The sequence below is a fragment of the Chiloscyllium punctatum genome, chromosome 10, assembly GCF_047496795.1.
Source record: "Chiloscyllium punctatum isolate Juve2018m chromosome 10, sChiPun1.3, whole genome shotgun sequence".
In the NCBI taxonomy this organism is placed as follows: Eukaryota; Metazoa; Chordata; class Chondrichthyes; order Orectolobiformes; family Hemiscylliidae; genus Chiloscyllium; species Chiloscyllium punctatum.
The window spans coordinates 86,340,906-86,362,248 of record NC_092748.1 but is presented as its reverse complement, the minus strand read 5'-3'; the positions used below and the strand labels follow the sequence as shown (position 1 = coordinate 86,362,248).

The following is a 21,343-nucleotide window of genomic DNA, read 5'->3' as shown; positions in this document are numbered from 1 at the left end:
AATGCCAATGTACTACTTCCAACCTCTAACCTCCTATGGCTGTGCTAGGAGCAACCCACAGAAAACAGAATCCCAGGGATATGGAACTGGGTAAGGAACAAAGGAACTTGTTTTACATCATGTGAAAGTATTTGTTCTGTTGAAATTGTGAAGTCCTTCATTTCTTTGTGCCAGTGGATACATTGAATGCAATTGTTTTCTATTTACAGTGGTTTGTAATAGACACTGTCAGAATGGCGGGAAGTGTATTTCCCCTGACGTGTGTAAATGTAAAGATGGTTGGTCGGGACCCTCCTGTGAAACAGGTAAATCAATTGGAACCTTGAGTGTTAAACTTCAAATCTGTATTTTTGTCTTCACATGAACATACGTTTGTGTTGTCAACTAAAAACTTTTGCACATCTCTCCAAGGAGAGCTTTTGCAAGATTTAACGAAATGCGAAATTCTCCTCAAAGTCATCCCAACCCACAGCAAATACCTAAGAAACAGAAGTTATTCTGCTTTTCTAAACATGCAATGTATATTGTCACCCAACTCTTAATTGATATACTGATTAATTTCTCATTTTCTGCAGCTGTTTGCACCCCTGTATGTCTTAATGGCGGAACTTGTGTTCGACACAATATATGTATTTGTCCTCGCGGTTTCTATGGACTTCACTGTCAGAGTGGTATGTTCTCTCCCTAAGGGCTTTTATTTATGATTTAGCACTATGCACCATTCTGAAAGCACTGGGTTTCTGCAAACAATCTAATGACTAAGAAATACATGGAAAAAGCATTGCATTCCTTGTTGTTTAATCTGGGTTGGAATAAGTCATTCTGAGCCATTCTGTTCAAGGGTTTTATTTAGTTCAGACTCCAAACGTTTTATTGCAAAAATCAAGGATCATTTCTCAAATGCTCTCCACTTCAAGCACACTCATTTGTTTTCAAATATATTTTGTTCCCTGGATTTCTGCTCAAAATTAAACTGCATATCAGCAAAGGTCTGCCATGAACGAATGCAGTGTTACAGTTTAAAACTTTTTCAAAGTTTTACTTCTGTATAAAATAGTCTATTGATAAATTGTAACTGGGAATGAACATACTACACCAAAAGACACACTAAGTCACAAACAACAAAACAGAAATTGCTGGAGAAACTCAGCAGGTCTGGCAGCATCTGGAGAGAAGGCAGAGTTAACATTTTAAATGTGCTGATCCTTCTTCAGAACATACCAAATCACAGCATGAATTCATTAGTTGTAAGTAAACCCCATTTTAAATGACTGAAAACAATTTTTTTGAAAAAAAAATCCAGTTCCCTCATGGGACCATAATGAACTCCAGCATAACAAATGTGTACCAGAAAATCTTTCAAAATACAAATAATAGCATCCTTGCACCCTGAGTATTTAAGCTTAAGTTTTGAAATTTCCTCAAAGGCGCGAGAAATGAAAGTTATATTATGATGCAGAGAGAGCCAAATGAAAGGTTCTGACCTAAAACTGCAACTCCCCTTCTTCTCTGATGCTGCTTGACTTGCTGAACGTTTTCCCAGCTCCACAGTTTATCCACAATAAAATCAGCTCCCTGCAACCACCACCACCCCCGCCCCCAACCACTGCATTTGCAACACAAAATAAAAACATTTAAAATTCTTCAAAATTAACCCCAGTGATTTACTAACTGGACTTTGTGAATAATCGATCCCAGATACCAAGTTTGTAACTTAAACAAAAGATTTAATGAGTTATTAACAATTCAGAAATTTTAACAGAACAAAATTAAGCAAAGCAATTTAATAAATGTCTATGATTTAAACTCAAATAACCTCAGTTTTCAGCCCAATTCTCAGAAAAAAAAGAGACAAACAGTCACAATGAAAGATTATTTTTAATAACAAAACTGGCCAGATTATTTAATCGTTTTTCACGATGTGTTGTTCCGCAGGCATATATCGTTGTTTCTTGGATAATTTCCTGAGGATGTTGATCAGTGCTACCTTTTCACTCTTAAGGAAGTTTACAAAAAACAAAGGACGGGGATGCTGGAAATCTTAAAGGAAAACAGAAATTGCTTGAGAAACTCAGAAAGCTGGTAACATCTGTGCAGGGAAAACAGTGTTAGAGTTTCAGGTCCAGTGACATTTATTCAAAATCATTCCACAGATGCTACCAGACCTGCTGAATCTCTCCAGCAATTTCTGTTTTGTTTCAGTAACACTTAAAACTTAGTTTCTAGTCTCTGAACTTCCAATAGTTAATAATGGAAGATTAGGCATCAAATCCTCATTCCATAGCATCAACAGCCAAACTCCATCTCTCAGAAACACCCAGTTCAAATCCGTTCACAAGCTCTGGTCTTGCCTCTGTTTGACCAGCATGTTTTTTCTCAGACTTCATAGCAACAATTCCCAGGTACTGACCTCTTAATAACCAAACATCGCCTGGTTAAACATACTGCTTTCCCAGAACTGAAAAATCTGTAGAAACCTATGATCAAAAATCAACTTGCAATTCACCTGCTCTCTCAGCTCACATTCACAGCTGCACACCAAAAAGTTGTCTCATAAACAAAGTGAATAAAAAATCAGCAATGGTCTAACAATTGCTAGTGATGATCAATGTACCTCAAGGATAGACCTGCTTCCAGGAAAGTCGAGCTGCAGTGAATATAGTTTGTCCTTTAAAATGTGAGCACCTGTTGATGCTGATATCAGGGGAATTGTACCAAGTAAACAAGTGTGACCAAGCACAAACTCCAGGTCTACTTCCTTTCTTTGTGAAGTGTATAACCAATTATGCTTCTTTTAAAGAATAAATATATTTATCTTTCCTTTTGTGATTTTTTTTTCTCATATCTGCAAGTTTCAGAACATACAGCTTGCACAGCACTTCCAAATATTGTTGTGCTAGTGGGAATTAAAAAGAGCCAATAAGTCATTGCGTAATTCTGTACAAATCAAATGTACCCTTCTACCTTTTAAGTAGGCGACGTTGCTTATAAACTATTTCACGGGTCGTCGTGCTCAAGATTAGCGCTTCAAAATTAACCCTGATACTTTCCATAGTAAACTTTCAGAATTTCAAAGTCAGCACAGCACACTTACCAGCAATTGAACCTTGAGTTTTAAAGGGATCATTGAAACCTGAACCCAAGCAACACAAGACCAGTTCTGAACTGTTGTCAGTCATCTGCATTATAAAGTCAGAGATTTATTTTAATTTGTTTAAATAATTGTGTAATAGTACTGCTTTGTCGAGGATGTATTTTTATACATAAGGGAGTGTCTGAATGGAAGAGCCCATGATAACATTAAAATATAATCTCTTGTTTTATAGCTGTTTGTAGTCCCCCTTGTAAGAATGGTGGTCACTGCATGAGAAACAATGTGTGCGCCTGTCCTGATGGTTATACGGGAAGAAGATGCCAGAAGAGTGAGTTTTTTAAGAGTCTGTTCATCATAAATATTAAAAATATGATCTTCTATATTTAAAATTATCAATGAAGCTAATAGCAAAAGATGAGCCAGTAATACGTACATATTCCATTTGTAGAGTTTGCTTTTATTCCAGTATGATGCAAACTCATATAGCATTGTCAAAAAGCTTTATGTAGTTTCTTTTTATTATTTTTGCACCCATTTTATGTCTCTTTATGGCTTACATCATCATTTGTGTTTTACACTGGGCCTCTTGAACATCTGCCCCTTTGCTCCTTGTCAAAATTATAAAAAGATGTTTTCCAAACACCTTTCAGTTCTGAAGTAGAGTCATACCGGACTTGAAATGTTAACTATATTTCTCTTCACAGATACTGCCAAGTTTGTTGAGTTTCTCCAGCATTCTCTGTGTTTGACTCAGACTTAAAGCATCAGCAGTAATTTGTTTTTCTTCTTCATTTACTGACTAAACAAACTTTAGGATTAGGATCATTTTGCTCTTGTGTTGACTGTCTCTCATTCTAGTCATGCATAAAGGGTAGGTACTCACTTAACTGTTGCAGCCTGAAGACTAACCACAACACTCTGCATTCAAATGCAATCAGTTCCTATCAGTCAGGAATCCATTTGAATTTCTATATAAACCTTCCAACTGTAAAGTTGTAAACGAGATGGCAAATCAGCAGAGGACTGTTTTGGTGGACTCCAGTTACATTTGTACTGCATGTGAATTTCCTGTTGATATATTAGGCTGTGGTTTCACATGGACCATTTGCCAAAGCTTTGTTGAACACTCAATTCCAATGCAAGAAAAGAGGATTTACTTGAATGAGTAACTATTGTCCATGGCACTGCTGTACATGTGACTGTGAATTTACCATAGTTTTTGAAGGCAGCTTGCCACAAAATATCCGTAGATTTCATTGAATAGATTCAGCAGATATGACCATTCAGGCTTTGATCAAGCTGTCAGCAAATGTATTCTAATTAGAGTGTTTGTAATGAACTTTTCTATCTAAGAGCTATATTATATCAGGATAATGAGATCTGCCACATAGCTTGCAATTATGATCCATTTATCATTTGTTAAATCAAAGTATATACTTGAAGATGCATAAAGGTATGTATCTCTTTTTTCCAAAAATCTCACATAGATAAATTGTCACTGATAGCAGTATTGAACTGGGAGTGAAGAAAACGACAGCAGAGCAATGACCACCCAGGCTTAAAAAGGCTGTACTTGAAACAGGCAGAAAAAAAAACAAATAACCTTAAAACTATAAAACACTTTTACTAAGAATTTCAATCTCCTGTGCAAGATCAGATCCTAGCAATTCAAAACACTCATTTTACAGACTTTGTTCCAACTTAGTAACATAATGCAGATAACTATCCAATCAAATGGGAAGTGTGAGAGATTTCAAAGGACTAACAGCTCCACGGTCGGTGGTGGAAGGCCATTGGTCTTCTGAAATTGGAAATATTTGTCCACATTCTCCTTTGTGCAGGTGTCTGTGAACCAATGTGCATGAATGGAGGGAAGTGTGTGAGCCCAGGTATCTGTGACTGTCCATCAGGCTGGAAAGGAAAGCGATGCAATCAACGTAAGTGTCAGTCCATTCAGCGTGCACCAATTTATTTCTGTACATGAGCCATCGAGTGTTATTCAATGAACCTGCTCATTTTGCATACTATTTAGTATTCTTCCTTATAAATTCTTTAGGTGGGGAATTTGACAAAGTTTACATTAGCAAGTAATTTACAGCAATGAATTCCATATCGAACAATTTGGTATGCCAGTAACATTCCCCTAACCTTTAATCCCTTTGTGACAATCTTAAAACATGTGAACGGTCAGTGTAGCCTCATTAACATTTGGGAAATAATGGACCACTAAACTGGTCACAACCTTGAAGACTTTTACAAGTCACTCATTATTTTTCACTACACCAGTGAAAAATGACTGGATTGTCAAGAGCAGCTTTAAGATTTTGTTCTCATGCTATTTCTCACTATTGATGTGAGAGTATAAAGATCTCGCATTTCATCTCAAATCACATGAAGCACGGCACTTTATTGGAAGCAGGCTTCCAGTAACATGATAACTTAATGATAACCCAGACACTTAAATGCCTGAAGAATGTAATGTTTGTACATAATAGTTTGTGATAAATATCAGTTGAATTCTTGATGATAGCCATGCCCAGATTCTTGTTATGAGAGATAACAATCATTGCCATATCAGGTAAAACGTCATGTTGGAGGAAATTTCAGACCAATGCATAAGGTTTATACAGTAATATTGTTGTAATCTGGCATTCCACCATCTGAAATCTCTGGGACTTCCCCCAAAATTGGCTTCAGCTACCACTATGATGCTTAATGACGTACACATAACATGTCAACCTATGTAACCTAATTTGGAGATGCTGGTGTTGGACTGGGGTGTACAAAGTTAAAAATCACACAACACCATTATTTGTTGAGTCTTTCATCTGTTCGTATTTGAACAAACAATCAAGGTATTTTTCAATGTATAATTTCAGTTACATCACACTGTAATCTTTTACTATAAATTCTGTGTCTTACAATTGTGTCCTCCACAACCACCTGATGAAGGAGCATCGCTCCGAAAGCTAGTGCTTCCAATTAAACCTGTAGGACTATAACCTGGTGTTGTGTGATTTTTAACCATGTCTCCTAACTTTTCCATTTTTATGAGCTGTACCTCAAAGATCAGTAATATAATTTGACACAATGAATTATGTTAATGATGTTAGGTTTATGAGCCAAACCAATTGAAAATGTGACTGACTTCCTGAGGTCATGACCATGCATGCTTTTGGTTTTGTATTATAACTCTAGAAGTTTTATAATATTTTAACTCCCTCAAGATGCCATAAAGCTCTCTCTGCTCTGCTTATTCAGGTACATTATTGAGCAGTATCCCTTCTATTAACTGACATTGAAGGTTTACCAGCATTGCCCATTCCCAGAGTGTGCTGGATACATGACGTTTACACTATTTTCACTGAACAGATTTTCTGTTATTAATTGTGTACCCAGCAATCTGTCTGCAGAAGTGCTTGAATGGTGGAGAATGTGTGGGAGCCAATACCTGTCACTGTCAGCCTGGCTGGGAAGGAGTACTGTGTCAAATCCGTAAGTAACTGGATCTAGGTTGTATGTTATGTTGCCAGTGTTGCCGCCTTTTCACTTCCCTGCCCTGTAACATATGCTTTCACTATCTTTATATTGTGAAGAAATGAAGCTTAACCTCTTTAAAATTGATTGCATAAACCCTGCAGATGAGAAATTGCCTATACGTTTTTGTGGATCAGAGCTTGTCTAAACTGTAGAATCACAGGTTACAATAAATAACAGGTCCACTTGGCCTACTTTGTGTGAACATGCTCGTTGTAGAAACATTCCTGATCTAATCACACTCCATTGTTAAAAACCTTTGTGTTTCAACTATTGACCTAATTATGCCTTTAACAAGCAAAGGTCTCTGTCTCAACCATTTCCTGTGGCCAAGTAATCAATGGAAATATCTCCTCATCCCTCTCCTCAGTGGTCATTTTGGTTAGAACAAATTTAACATAATGTGAACACTTCTAAGCGGTGTACTTAGAGGTTATAACGGTACTGAAGAAAGTGAAAACATGTCATTTACTAGCAAGAGAAGCAGAACCATTAGGGATGACCTAACAGCGGTCTTGGAGATTGTAAAAGAGTTTGATAGAGTAGATATAGAGAAAATATTTCCACTTGTGGACAGTGCTGGAACTGTGGGCCATTAATATCAGACAGTTAATAAATCAAATAGAGAATTTGTGAAAAAAATCCTTTATCAAACCAGCAGTTAGAATCTGGAATTTGCTATCCTACTGGTGTAGATGGACTTTCAAAGATATGCAATAATGTGGAAAAAGGGACAGTGACAGTGTGGATCTGAAATTGGTGAAGTGGAAAAAAAATGCAGTAGTGTTGAATGGTTAGTTTTGAGGACTGGAGGAAGGTAACTTGTGCAATTTCCCAGGGAGCTGGACAAGGAACACTACAGTTTTTGATTTGTATTAATGACCTGGAAACAGGACACAAATTTCAAAATGTGCAGAAATTGGTGCCCTTGGAAGTATTGTGAACTGTGGGAAGAGTAGTGATAGACTTGGAAAGAACATAGGCTGCGGTATTTTATGAAAACATTTCTTTGAAATTTTCATTAGATTTTTTTCTAACATATTCTGGTTATTTATCATTATCAACACACAGAAATTCATTGAGCATCTCTTCCACAATGTGCTTTCCATATTGGTAAAGCGTTTCTGGCAAAATTTTAAACTTTTATGGATACTATGTCAGTGTCAGTCATATTCCGGCAGCATTATGCCTCATCCCATTGCCAGAGTAGGGTATATGAAAAGAGAGCACAATGAAATGTTGGTACAGGACCTGATTACCCCTCTCACAGACTGATAATCAATTCTAGATTCTGTACCATTTTGAAAACCATTCAAGTGAGCACTACCTTACAGAATGAGACCTATACCCTCATGTAGCTAAAATGGCTGTACTGTGTTCTCCACGCACAATGTTTTGTATGAAAGAAGTTTTATTTTTAAATCCTAGATTTCTTGGTCGGTGCTGATGCTAGTAACACTAAATAGGAAAAGGTTTTTTTTTTAAATGGGGAAGGAGGTCCTGTTCGGGAAACAATGCCATTTATTTGCACTTTTAAAACTGTTTCAGGCATAAATAAATTCAGAATAGAGCAACAGCATGGCTATCCAATCAATAAGTAGAAGGTTATAAGACCAGATGACCTAATATCTCTATAAAACAAATAGCCAATTGTGTCAATGATTATATTTAATCATCAGTTTGTCAACCAAGCAGTGGTAGAAACATCACAACTAACTGATGTACCCCAAGCACAGAAATGAATATTAATCAGGGTTCTCTTTAGTAATAGTTATACTGAGACAATTGCAGAACATGTATTACATGTTTGTATGTCAGCAGAAAATGTTATTTCATGTCTTCCTATTTAGTTAGATAAGTAACCATCTTAAATGTGGAAATTTGGCTTCATATTCATGCCTAATTATCTTTCCAGCTATCTGTGAGCAGAAATGTTTGTTTGGAAGTAAGTGCATCAGACCAAATGTGTGTGCCTGCAGGAGAGGATACATGGGCTTAGCCTGCGCCAGAAAGGTAAAGCTTAATGTGAAACGATGGAAAGTTGTTTAGGCATATGCATTCCAAATGAAATCTACATCACATTGATTGATTAACATGTTTTGGATTTAATTACCACCGACTCACCACGATTTACAGCAGTTTTTCCACATTTATGATTCTTCCACTTTTGGAGGAGCAATTTAGATACAGGTAATAAATGTTGTCCTGGTCAGCGATGCCCATATTTCCACGAAAAAGTTGATCATGCTCTAACCATTCCTAATGTAGATCTGGAGGGCTAGGAATATCCCAGAATTATATCCCTGACTTCAGGAGAGAGTGATGGAAATTTTTGATATTCTTATGTCAATCCATTTTTTTTTGGCGGTGGGGGGGGGGGGGGGGAGGTGGGAGGGGGTGGGAGGGAGGTGTGGGAAGAAACAAGCATCATGGTCCTCTTATAATCCCAAATGATGGTTAGACTGGACAAGTTAGATTCCACAAGGGAGCCTGACTTGATAGGTCCTGCGTTTAATTTTTGCAGTCCGTTAATATGGTTAATCACTGAAATACATTCATATAAAGCTCCAGACCTTCCTTAACAACACAATGCAAGTTAATTATATTGTTTTGTTTTACTTAAAAATTATTCTATATGTATATCAAAGAAAGTTCAAAAGATCATGACACAAACATCAAAACAAGTTTCAACCAGTTTCTCCACACTACCTTTTACAGAAACTCAATCTGAGAGACAAATCAGCTTCTTAAATCTTTACTGAACTGAAGCTTTGCAGTTCCTTTTCCTTCAATTGCTAAGACTTTTAGGATTGTTTGCTGAGTCCGCTGGTCTTTATAAAACATTGGAGCAGATTTAGGCTATTTGGCCCACCGAGTCTGCTCCACTATTCAATCCAATGGATATGATCTTCTCCACATAACCTTTGATCCCCTTACCAATCAAGAACCTCTCGATCTCTGTCTTAACTACACTGAATGACTTGGCCTCCACAGCCCATTGTGGCAATGAGTTCCACAGATTCACCACCTCCAGGCTGAAGAAATCCACACTCACCTGAGTCGTCCCTTCAGTCTGAGGCTGTGCCTTTGGGTCCTTCTCACTCCTACAAGAGGAAACATCTTCTCCAAGTCCACTCTACCCAGGCCTCTGTTTTCTGTAACTTTTGAAGCAGATTTCCCTCCTCATTATTCTATGCTCATCGAGTACAGACCTAGATTATCATATGACAAGCCCTTTATCCCTATGATCATTCTTGTAAACTCCACTGGACCTCGTCTCATGCCAGCACATCCTTCCTTAGATACAGGGTCCCATACTTCTCAATATTCCAAATGCAATCAGACCAGAACCTTACACAGCCCGAGCATTTTACCCCTGCAGTTGCATTCTAGCCCTGTTCAAACATATGCTCACATTGCATTTGATTTCCAAACCATCAACTGAACCTACATATTAGCCTGAAGAGAACCCTATACCAGCACTCCCGAAATGCTTTAGATTTCCAAGGCCTGTCCCTGTTTAGACAACAGGGCGAAAGTGAGGACTGCAAATGTTGGAGATTAAATTTGAGAGTGTGATGCTGGAAAAGCACAGCCAGTCAGGCAGCATCTGAGGAGCAGGAGAGTCGATGGTTCAGGCAAAAGCCCTTCAACAGGAATGACACTGTGAGCCGAGGGAATGACCAGATAAATGGGAGGGGGGTGGGGCTGGAGGGAAGGTAGCTGAGAGTGCGATAGGGAGATGGAGGTGGGGGTAATGGTGATAGGTCGGAGAGGAGGGTGGAGCGGATAGGTGGGAAGAAAGATGGACGTGTAGGACAGGTCATGAGGGCAGTGCCGAGTTGGAAGGTTGATTCTGGGATAAGGTGGGGGGAGGGAAAATTAGGAAACTGGTGAAGTCCACATTGATGCCATGGCATTGGAGGGTGGGTTGGTGGGGAGCGTGGACCTGACGAAGGAGTCGCGAAGGAAATGGCCTTTATGGAAGGCGGATAGGGGTGGGAAGGGAAATACATCTCTGGTGATGATGATCTGTGGGTTTCCCGGTTCTACGATTGGTCAACAAACACACCTGTAAATGACTCTTTGTTTAATATGCAAACAATCGTTTATTGTATGTTACAGCGCTAGGTTGGCAGATTCTGATTCACCCAGAAGTATGAAAACTTCTTGGCAATCAAAAGAATCCAACAACCTTAGAGTTTGCGTAAGGTTTATATACATTATTCATCATCAGACATGGACCATGATCGCATTGTAACAACCAATCAATACATGATATCACTTCATGGGTAGCTGCTTGAACCAGTGATATTGCTTAAGTCATCATGGTTTATGTCACCTTTACAAAGATTCACAGCTTGCAAAGTGTGGTTTAGTATTTCCTCTACGAGGACTCACAGCTTGCAAAGTGTGTTTTTTTAAATTTATTTATATATATATATTATATGGCTTTAGAGACTAGCTGCAGGTGGTCATATAGGCACATGAACCAAGTAGTCACATAGGTGCTGGGAACCATTTTGTCTCTAGCTGCAATTTAGAATTAACTGTTATGTTGCAATCTAATTTAGCAATACAGAAGTCATTTTGTGCAAGTCCTTAATCTATTTTGTCCTACCTCCCTGAGGCCCATATCCTCCATGGTGGGGTCCGTTTGTAGGTGGCAAAAATGGAAGAGGATGATGCAATGTATGCAGAGGTTGGTGGGATGGAAGGTGAGGACCGTGGGGGTTCTGTCCTAGTTGCTGTTGAAGGGGTGGGTTTCGAGTGCGGGAGGTGGATGAGATGTGCTGGAAGGCATCATCAACCATGTGGGAGGGGAAATTGTGGTCTTTAAAGAAAGAGGCCATCTGTTGTGTTCTGTGGTGGAACTGGTCCTCCTGGGAGTAGATGTGGTGGAGGCAGACAAATTGGGCATAAGGGATAGCATTTTTACAGGAGGCAGGGTGAAAGGAGGTGTAATGCAGGTAGCTATGGGGGTTGGTGGGTTTATAGAAGATGTCAGTGTTGAGTCAGTCACTGGAAAGGGAGGGAGGTGTCTGAGATGGTCAGGTGAATTTTAGTTCGGGGTGGAATGTGTTGGTGAAGTTGATGAACTGTTCAATCACTGCATGGGAGCACGAGGTGGCGCCGTTGCAGTCATCAATGTAGCGGAGGAAGAGGTAGGGAATGGTGCTGGTGTAATTACAGAAAATAGACTGTTCCACAGCTGCCTAAGTCTCTAATTTTCCTGCCAAAGTGCACAAGCTTACACTTTCTTAAATTGTATTCCATCTGCCACTTATTTTCCCACTCTCCTAGTCCTTCTGCAGCCTCCACAATTCCACAGCATGACCTGGCCCTCCACCTTTCTTTATGTCATCTGCAACCTTAACAACAGTGTTCTTGGTTCCTTTGTCCAGATCATTAATATATAATTATGGTCCCAATACTGACCCCTGCTGAATTCCATTAGTCACCAGCTACACCCCTTTATCCCCACTCCATGTGCTCTGCCAGTCTGCCAATCCTTTATTCATTTCAGTATCTTACACTGAACACCATGGGTTCTTATCTCATTTAGCAGCCTTGTGTGCAGCATCTTGTGAAAGTCCTTCTGGAAATCCAAATAGATCATATCCACTTTTGTCTTGTTACTTCCTCAAAGAATTCTAATAGATTTTTGTTAGATGAAGCTGTGCTATTTTACCGTGTGCTTCCAAGTACTCTACAATCTCATCCTTAATAATGGACTTCAAGTCTTACCAATGACTGAGGGGTCACTAACTGGCCATAAGTTCCTGTCTTCTGCCTCCTGTCCTTCTCAGACAGGGTGTTACATTAGCTCTTTTACAGTCCTTCCTGGCACCAGTGATTCCTGATTGATCAATACCTCCACAATCTTCTCAGTTATCTCCTCCAGAAATCTAGGGTGTAGTCCATCTGATCCATGTGATCTAGCCACCATCAGATCTTTCAGCTTCCCCAGCACCTTTCATTACTAAGAGCTACTACATTCACCACCTCTGCCCCCAACTCTCTTGAAGTTCTGGAATTCTGCTGGTGTTGTTGAATGAAAACTGATGCAAAGTCCCTATTCAGTTCCTCCACCATTTCTTTGTTCGCATTGCTAGTTCTCGAGCCTCATTTTTCAATGTCCAATATTCACCTCTTGCCTCTCTCTCTCTTACCTTTCAGATATCTAAAAAAAACTCTTCCAATCTTTAGATTAGATTAGATTACTTACAGTGTGGAAACAGGCCCTTCGGCCCAACAAGTCCACACCGCCCCACCGAAGCGTACCCACCCATACCCCTACATCGACATCGACCCCTTACCTAACACTACGGGCAATTTACCATGGCCAATTCACCTGACCTGCACATCTTTGGACTGTGGGAGGAAACCGGAGCACCCGGAGGAAACCCACGCAGACACGGGGAGAACGTGCAAACTCCACACAGTCAGTCGCCTGAGGCGGGAATTGAACCCGGGTCTCCGGCGCTGTGAGGCAGCAGCACTGTGCCACCGTGCCGCCCACTATTACTGGCTAGCTTACTCTCCTTTCCCTACCTTAAGGTTTTTTTAGTTATCCTCAATTGGTTTTTAAAGTCTTCCTAATCCTCTGGCTTCCCATTAATCTTCATCACATTGTTTACACTTTCTCCTGCTTTTATGCTATCCCTGGCATCTCTTGTCAGCCATGGCTGCCTCGTCCCCTTCTTAGTTTGTTTCATCTTCCTTGGAATGAATTTCTGCTGTGCCTCCCAAATTACCCCCAGAAATACCTGCCATTGCTGCTCCACCATCTTTCCTGCTAGGCTGCCCTTCCAATCAATTCTGGCCAGATCCTCCCTCATGTCTTTGTAGTTACGTTTACTCAACTGTAATACCGCACATCTGATTCAATCTTCTCCCTCTCAAATTGTGAAGTGATTTCTATCATATTATGGTCACTGAGCCTTAGGTTTTCTTTCACCTTCATCTTCCTAATCAAATATGCCTCATTACACATCTCCCAATCCCAATTTGCCTGTTTCCTGATGGAATCTACCACAAGCATCTCCAAAAAAAACCTCATCTCATCAACATTTCACACATTCCTTGGGATTCACTGCCAACCTGATTTTCTCAGTCTGCATATTGAAGTCCTCCATGATTGTTGTTATAGTGCCTTCCTTGCGTGCCTTTTCCATCTCTTGGTTTATTTTCTTTTACACATCCTGACTGCTGCTATGAGGCTTGAGTGTAACTGCCATCAGGGCCTTTTTACCTTTTGTCATTCCTCAACTCTACCAATACAGATTCTATGCCTTCTGACTCTATATCACTTCTTGCCATTGATTTGAATTTCATTTCTTACAGCAAAATAATTCTGTCTCCCCACCCATTTGTCTGTCCTTTCAATAAGACGGATATTCTTGAAGATTTATTTCCCTGTCATGTCTCTGTGGTACCCATAACATTCTATCTGCCAGTTTCAATCTGCACTACAAGCTCCTTTACCTTGTTTCATATATTGCCTGAATTTAAGTATGATTCCTGCATTGACTGCCCCCTTCTCATATTTGTCCCCTCATCAACTGTGCTTGATGTTAGATTCCTGTCCCTTTCCATACTCTGTCCTATTACTTGTTCTGAAAGCTTTAACCTCTGCTGAGCCCTCCCCACCTTTAACATTTTCCACGATTTTCCAAGCAACTGAACTCACCCCACTATTTAGTTTAAAGCTCTGTCTACAGCCATAGTTAGGCAATTTAGAAGAACTCTGGTCCTGGCAGGATTCAGGTGGAGACCATCCCATCGTAACAGCTTCCTCTTCCCCGGGACTGATGTCAATGTCCCATGAATTTGAGCCTGTTTCTCTTGCACCAATCTTTGAGCCACTTGTTTACCTCTTTAATCTTGTTGACCCTGCGCCAATTCATTCATTCAGTAGCTTCAGGTAGTAATTTGGAGATTATCATCTTTTCAGTTCTGTTTAGCCCCGATTTGCCTATATTCCCTTAGCAGAACCTCTTTCCACCTATATCATTGATACCAATGTGCATCAAGACATCTAGATCTTTGCCCTCCCACTCCCAAGTTCCTCTGCAGCCCAGATAAGATACTCCTAACCTGGGTACCAGGTAGACAACACAGCCTTTAGGACTCTTGATCCTGGTCACCGAGAACAGGGACTATTCCTCTGACTCCTACCACCAATTATATCTGAGCTTCTCTTTTCTGCTCCCAGTCACTCTCCACCTCTTGAATATCTCTCTGTCTCACAGTACTATCATCTGTTCGCTCATCCTCCCGACAGCCAACACCCTCATCCATATCAGGAGCAAGAATCTGAAACCGGTTAGACAAACTCAAGGGCTGAGGTTTCTTCAGCACTACCTCCTGGATCTATCTTCCTGCTTCATAATTCTGATAGCCTAACATTTGTCAGTTCAACAACTTGCAAATTTCAATCCAACTCTCTCAGCTTGGAAACTCGACAGGCTTGAAACCAATTCTGCTGAAGTGACTGGTTCCCCTGATCTGAACAACTTGGTTTTCTTGCTAGAAGAAAAATTATTACCTTCTGAACTGAAATCTGAATTTTTCTGAACTAAAACTTTGAAATTTCTCTCCCAGAGTCAAAGCTAAACTAGTTGTCTTAAGTTTATGACAGAGAATAAACACATAACAGTGTAATCAGTTCTGGATTAGTGGTGCTGGAAGAGCACAGCAGTTCAGGCAGCATCCAAGGAGCAGCGAAATCGACGTTTCGGGCAAAAGCCCTTCATCAGGAATAAAGGCAGAGAGCCTCCATTGCCCACAACCACTTCCACCCCTCACAATTCCTCATGACATCACTTCCGCCCCTCACATCATCGCTGATGCCACACACTCAGTGACTTCCGCCATCCATACTGCCGTGGTCACCACCGCTTCCGCCCCAACCAGCACCACTCACCTGCATTCTGCTGACACACCCCCACAGACCCCACTGTCACTATTCCCACCCCCCAGAACCCCGAGGGGAACACTACCCCTGCTCATGACTCCATCCCCATTTCCCCCCCACCACTACACACACTCCAGTTACAGGTTCCGCCCCCACTCCCAGCTCCACACCCACACCAAATCCCAGCTCCCAGCCCTGCCGAGTTTGCACCATCCCTCCAGACCACCCCCTCACTAAGGACGAATGATCAGTCCACAGCAAAGGACTTATCTTCATCCCCCTCCGTCCACGCATCAATGAATTTAATACATGACGTGACGTCGAACAATTCTTCCTCCGCCTCCAAGCTTACTTTCACAATCAGAATTCCCGCCCACCTTCCGAGGACTCCTTCGCCCACCTCCAACACACTGCATCCACCTGGACACCCCGCGCTGGCCTATTACCCGCCCTCGACCTCTTCATTTCCAACTGCCACCAGGACATTAACCGCCTCAACCTGTCTACCCCCCTCCCCCACTCCAACCTCTCACCCCCATAACACTCAGCCCTCCAATCCCTCTGCTCCAATCCCAACCTCACCATCAAGCCAGCGGATTAAGGGGGCGCAGTGGTAGTCTGGCGCACTGACCTCTACACCGCTGAAGCCAAACACCAACTCGAGGACACCTGTTCCTACTGCCCCCTCGACCATGACCCCACCCCCCATCACCAAACCATCATCTCCCAAACCATATACAACCTCATCACCTCAGGAGATCTCCCAACCACATCTTCCAACCTCATAGTCCGGGAACTCCGCACTGCCCGGTTCTACCTCCTTCCCAAGATCCACAAACCTGACCACCCTGGCCGACCCATTGTCTCAGCATGCTCCTGCCCCACTGAACTCAACTCTACCTACCTCAACACTGTCTTATTCCCCCCTAGTCCAGGAACTCCCCACATATGTTCGAGACACCACCCATGCCCTCCACCTCCTCCAAGACTTCCGTTTCCCCGGCCCCCAAAGCCTCATCTTCACCGTGGATATCCAATCCCTCTACACCTCCATCTGCCATGACCAGGGCCTTCAAGGCCTCTGTTTTTTCCTCTCCAGACGTCCCCAACAGTACCCTTCCACCGACACACTCATTCGTTTGGCCAAACTGGTCCTCACCCTTAACAATTTCTTCTTCGAATCCTCCCACTTCCTCCAGACCAAAGGGGTAGTCATGGGCACACGTATGGGCCCCAGCTATCCTGTGTCTTTATTGGCTACGTAGAACAGTTGATCTTCCGTAATTACACCGGCACCACTCCCCATCTCTTCCTCCTCTACTTTGATGACTGCATTGGTGCCACCTTGTGCTCCTGCGAGGAGGTTGAGCAATTCATGAACTTCAACACATTCCACCCTGACCTTAAATTTACCTGGACCATCTCTGACATCTCCCTCCCCTTCCTGGACCTCTCCATCTCCATTAATGACGACCAACTTGACACTGACATTTTTTTACAAACCCACCGACTCCCACAACTATCTGGATTACACCTCTTCCCACCCTACCTCTTGCAAAAATGCCATTCCGTATTCCCAATTCCTCCGCCTCTGCCGTATCTGCTCCCAGGAGGACCATTTCCACCACAGAATGCACCAGATGGCCTCCTTCTTTAGAGACCGCAATTTCCCTTCACATGTGGTTAAAGATGCTCTCCACCGCATCTCGTCCACTTCCCACACCTCCGCTCTCAGACCCCACCCCTCCAACCGGAACAAGGACAGAACGCCCCTGGTGCTCACCTTCCACCCTACCAACCATCGCATAAACCAAATCATCCGCCGACATTTCCGCCACCTCCAAAAAGACCCCACTACCAGGGATATATTTCCCTCCCAACCCCTTTCCACCTTCCGCAAAGACCGTTCCCTCCATGACTACCTGGTCAGGTCCACGCCCCCCTACAACCCACCCTCCCATCCTGGCACCTTCCCCTGCCACCGCAGGAACTGTAAAACCTGTGCCCACACCTCCTCCCTCACCTCTATCCAAGGCCCTAAAGAAGCCTTCCACATCCATCAAAGTTTTACCTGCACATCCACTAATATCATTTATTGTATCCGTTGCTCCTGATGCGGTCTCCTCTACATTGGGGAGACTGGGCGCCTCCTAGCAGAGCGCTTTAGGGAACATCTCCGGGACACCCGCACCAATCAACCACACTGCCCCATGGCCCAACACTTCAACTCCCCCTCCCACTCTGCTGAGGACATGGAGGTCCTGGGCCTCCTTCACCGCCGCTCCCTCACCACCAGACGCCTGGAGGAAGAATGCCTCATCTTCCGCCTTGGAACACTTCAACCCCAGGGCATCAATGTGGACTTCAACAGTTTCCTCATTTCCCCTTCCCCCACCTCACCCAAGTTCCAAATTTCCACCTCAGCACTGTCCCCATGACTTGTCCGGACTTGTCCTACCTGCCTATCTCCTTTTCCACCTATCCACTCCACCCTCTCCTCCCTGACCTATCACCTTCATCCCCTCCCCCACTCACCCATTGTACTCTATGCTACTTTCTCCCCATCCCCACCCTCCTCTGGCTTATCTCTCCAATCTTCAGGCTCTCTGCCTTTATTCCTGATGAAGAGCTTTTGCCCAAAATGTCGATTTCGCTGCTCCTTGGATGGTGCCTGAACTGCTGTGCTCTTCCAGCACCACGAATCTAGAATCTGGTTTCAAGCATCTGCAGTCATTGTTTTTACCCAGTGTAATCAGTTTATCAATTTGCACTACAGGGGTTCTCTCAGGCACTATATCGCAGTCACATTCTTTTTTAGAAATTATCTATTTAGATCACTATCCAAATAACTTTGACTTTTTAAAAGAAAACAGACTTGATTTACATTTATCTGACTCTTATGTAATCCAAAAAACAAAGTATATTAGGCAACTTTCATCACAGTAAGTAAAATGACAACATAACAAAAAGTCTGTCGAAGAAATTTGTAGTAAACCATTGGTAGAGTTGCTACCTTGTTGTGAGTTTGAATCCACTTTAAACTCGGGTTGCTTTAAATTCTTATGAAGGAAAAATGCAGTAAAATTTTAACATTACTTTTTGTTGCATGCCACGTGTTGCTAACATGTCTAAGAAATTAATTTTAATAATTTTCTGAAGATTGCAGTTCATAATTGCTTAATGCACAATTAAGAGAACCCATAGCCATGCTGCGAATATTCATTACCCGCAGTGAAGCACTGTAGTTGGGTCGGTATTTTGATTCCTTCATCTCCTTGGACAATTACTTTGTTTTCCTAGGTGTTTTGCCAAATCAACTTAAATAACAATTTGAGTAATGTTGCTGCATCCAGAAGCTGAGAAACATAAAATCAAATTTTATACCGAGTTTTCGAAGAGCCTTTACCCAGAAATACCTTGTGAGAAAATTACTTTGTTCTTTGCAGCAGATTACTAGTGTAAATAAAGAACCGAAATAAATGTTTTTGGAGACAAGTTTGTTCACCAACACCTTCTCAATATCAGCTGATAGCAGGTGACAAGTGCTAGTCCTACCAGTATGTGCGTGTGCCAAGAAAAAAACATCCTGAGTATTAAGAAATTTGTCCCAATAACCAGCACGCTTACTTTGTAACCTTATCACCAAACGTGTATTGAAATGTATTAAAAAACCTAATGTTGAGCTATTAGGAAATGTATAGGCCTAATAACAACCATGTAACCACTGTTAATTGGTGTGAAAACCCAGCTGGTTCACTAATGTCCTTCGGGGACGGAAATCTGTCATCTTTACATGGTCTGGCCTATATGCGACTCCAGTCCAATGTGGTTGACTCTTAACTGCCTACTAAGCAATTGAGGATGGGCAATAGAAGTTGGCCTAGTTAGTGACACACACATTCCATGAACAAATAAAACAAATTCCTCTCCTACTCTGTTTGGCTTACTAATTGGAAGCTGATGTCTGCTCATCAGTCTATCCTTACTAAATCAATCAGGAAGAAAAATACATTTCAACTAAAATTCTGTGTATTTAAGGAAGAAGCCTGCTACATAAACCACTCTATGTAGGTTTTCATGACCAAACTGATGTCATGATCCAGTCACTGGAATGTTTGGGTTGACACGGAATGATTGATTCTCATTTTCACCTTTCCAGTGAAGAAACGTCTGACAGCATATTTTCCAATCATCTATGCCAATTAACAGGCTTGAAGGCAACCTATTTCGAGCCCCACCTGATGTTACAGTTGGTGTCTGTACTGATGCCAGAAGCACTCAGCAGTTAATTAAAATTCACATGAGAACCCTTTCTAACATCATTCAGTTATCCAAGCAGTTTGCTGACAGTTTACTCTGTGGTCACATATCAATTATTATTCATGTTACCTCCTGTGTTAATATAATACTTAAAAGTAGTTTCATTCTTCTCTATTGCAGCTTCCAGTTGGACGAGGATAATGAGCCTGAATTGTCAAAGCTGCTTATTCTGACCTGCGATAGGTTATAATGGTGGTTTGCGCAGTGAAATTGGGTGTGTACATCACTGTGTGTATATTTTCATATCAGTGTGTCTCAGAGAAGTGTCCTGCAAAACAAAACTATCACCATATTATTGAAAACAGTAATTGCAGGATGTAAAAGATGTAAGTTATTGTATAAATAATATATATAAATATATCAATTAAATACAATTTTCAAGTCATGTTACAGGGTCATAGGTTATACTGTTCATTCCACATTTCTTTCGCTTATATTCCCCTGTAGTCTGACTACTTCATAAGTACAGGGTTTTTTTCTCTCGTGGGACGTAGGTTTTCAACCGAGTCAGCTAAACTTCAAACTGCAGTATGTGCAAGTTGTATCACTCAATGCCTCATCATTGACTTACAATATACTTGTATGTCATAATATGAAATTCATTGATTTAATTGCAGTGGTGCCAATACTTTACACTTTCGTTCTGATTTTTATTCCATGAAAATGCAGCTCCCATTGAAGTGGATTTATTAGATTTTCTTTCTCTCTGTATGTTTTGCACCCTTAAGATTTAATGTATATTCCACAGCATGAAGCTGTTCATGACTTGACACCAATTGACAATCATATCTAGAAAGAACAAAAGGTGACTAAAAGGAGAAATTGAAATGTCAGCCTGCTGCATTGAGAAATAGAAGTAAGGGAAAATTTTTTGAACAAAATATAGGCTCCACTACTGCATCTGCCCCATGCCATTAATGGGCTCAGAGTTGCTTGAAGCTGAGACCAGTTTCCAACATTACAAAATGTTCTGTTGCTCTGTACTGACATTCCTTAGTTGGATAAAGTGAGGACTGCAGATGCTGGAGATCAGAGCTGAAAAATGTGTTGCTGGAAAAGCGCAGCAGGTCAGGCAGCATCCAAGGAGCAGGAGAATCGACGTTTCGGGCATAAGCCCTTCTTTCTTCAGGAAGAAGGGCTTATGCCCGAAACGTCGATTCTCCTGCTCCTTGGATGCTGCCTGACCTGCTGCGCTTTTCCAGCAACACATTTTTCAGCTTCTTTAGTTGGATGTCAACAAAATATGCTTTGGAAAGTTGCGACTTCATCATCAAAGGCTACACTTCACCTTTCAAAGAATGCAAATTATGTTTGGCAAGGGTACCCAAACAAATCCTTAATGGAGTCTTGAAATATTGGAGTTGTCAATATTTCAGTCAGTTTATGTTATCCATTTGAGAAATGCAAATATAATTGTGTATTTGATCAAACATTGTTATGTGAATTATATTTACAAGTTAGTTCAGGTCATG

At 41.4% G+C, this 21,343-nt stretch overlaps 1 protein-coding gene across 6 annotated transcripts in view; it reads left to right on the top strand.

Moving 5' to 3' along the window:
- LOC140482362 (von Willebrand factor D and EGF domain-containing protein) overlaps positions 1-20,933 on the top strand; it is a 303,821-nt gene extending 282,888 nt beyond the window's left edge. For 5 of the 6 annotated variants that reach the window (XM_072579721.1, XM_072579723.1, XM_072579719.1 and 2 more), the window contains 7 exons: positions 210-305; positions 576-671; positions 3,327-3,422; positions 4,936-5,031; positions 6,494-6,589; positions 8,547-8,644; positions 19,992-20,933. In XM_072579721.1, coding sequence (XP_072435822.1) covers positions 210-305; positions 576-671; positions 3,327-3,422; positions 4,936-5,031; positions 6,494-6,589; positions 8,547-8,644; positions 19,992-20,012 — 599 coding nt within the window. In that variant the 3' untranslated portion in view covers positions 20,013-20,933. The remainder of the gene's footprint in view (positions 1-209; positions 306-575; positions 672-3,326; positions 3,423-4,935; positions 5,032-6,493; positions 6,590-8,546; positions 8,645-19,991) is intronic. The other variant, XM_072579720.1, reaches the window with a different exon arrangement.
- The last annotated feature ends 410 nt before the right edge of the window (positions 20,934-21,343 follow it).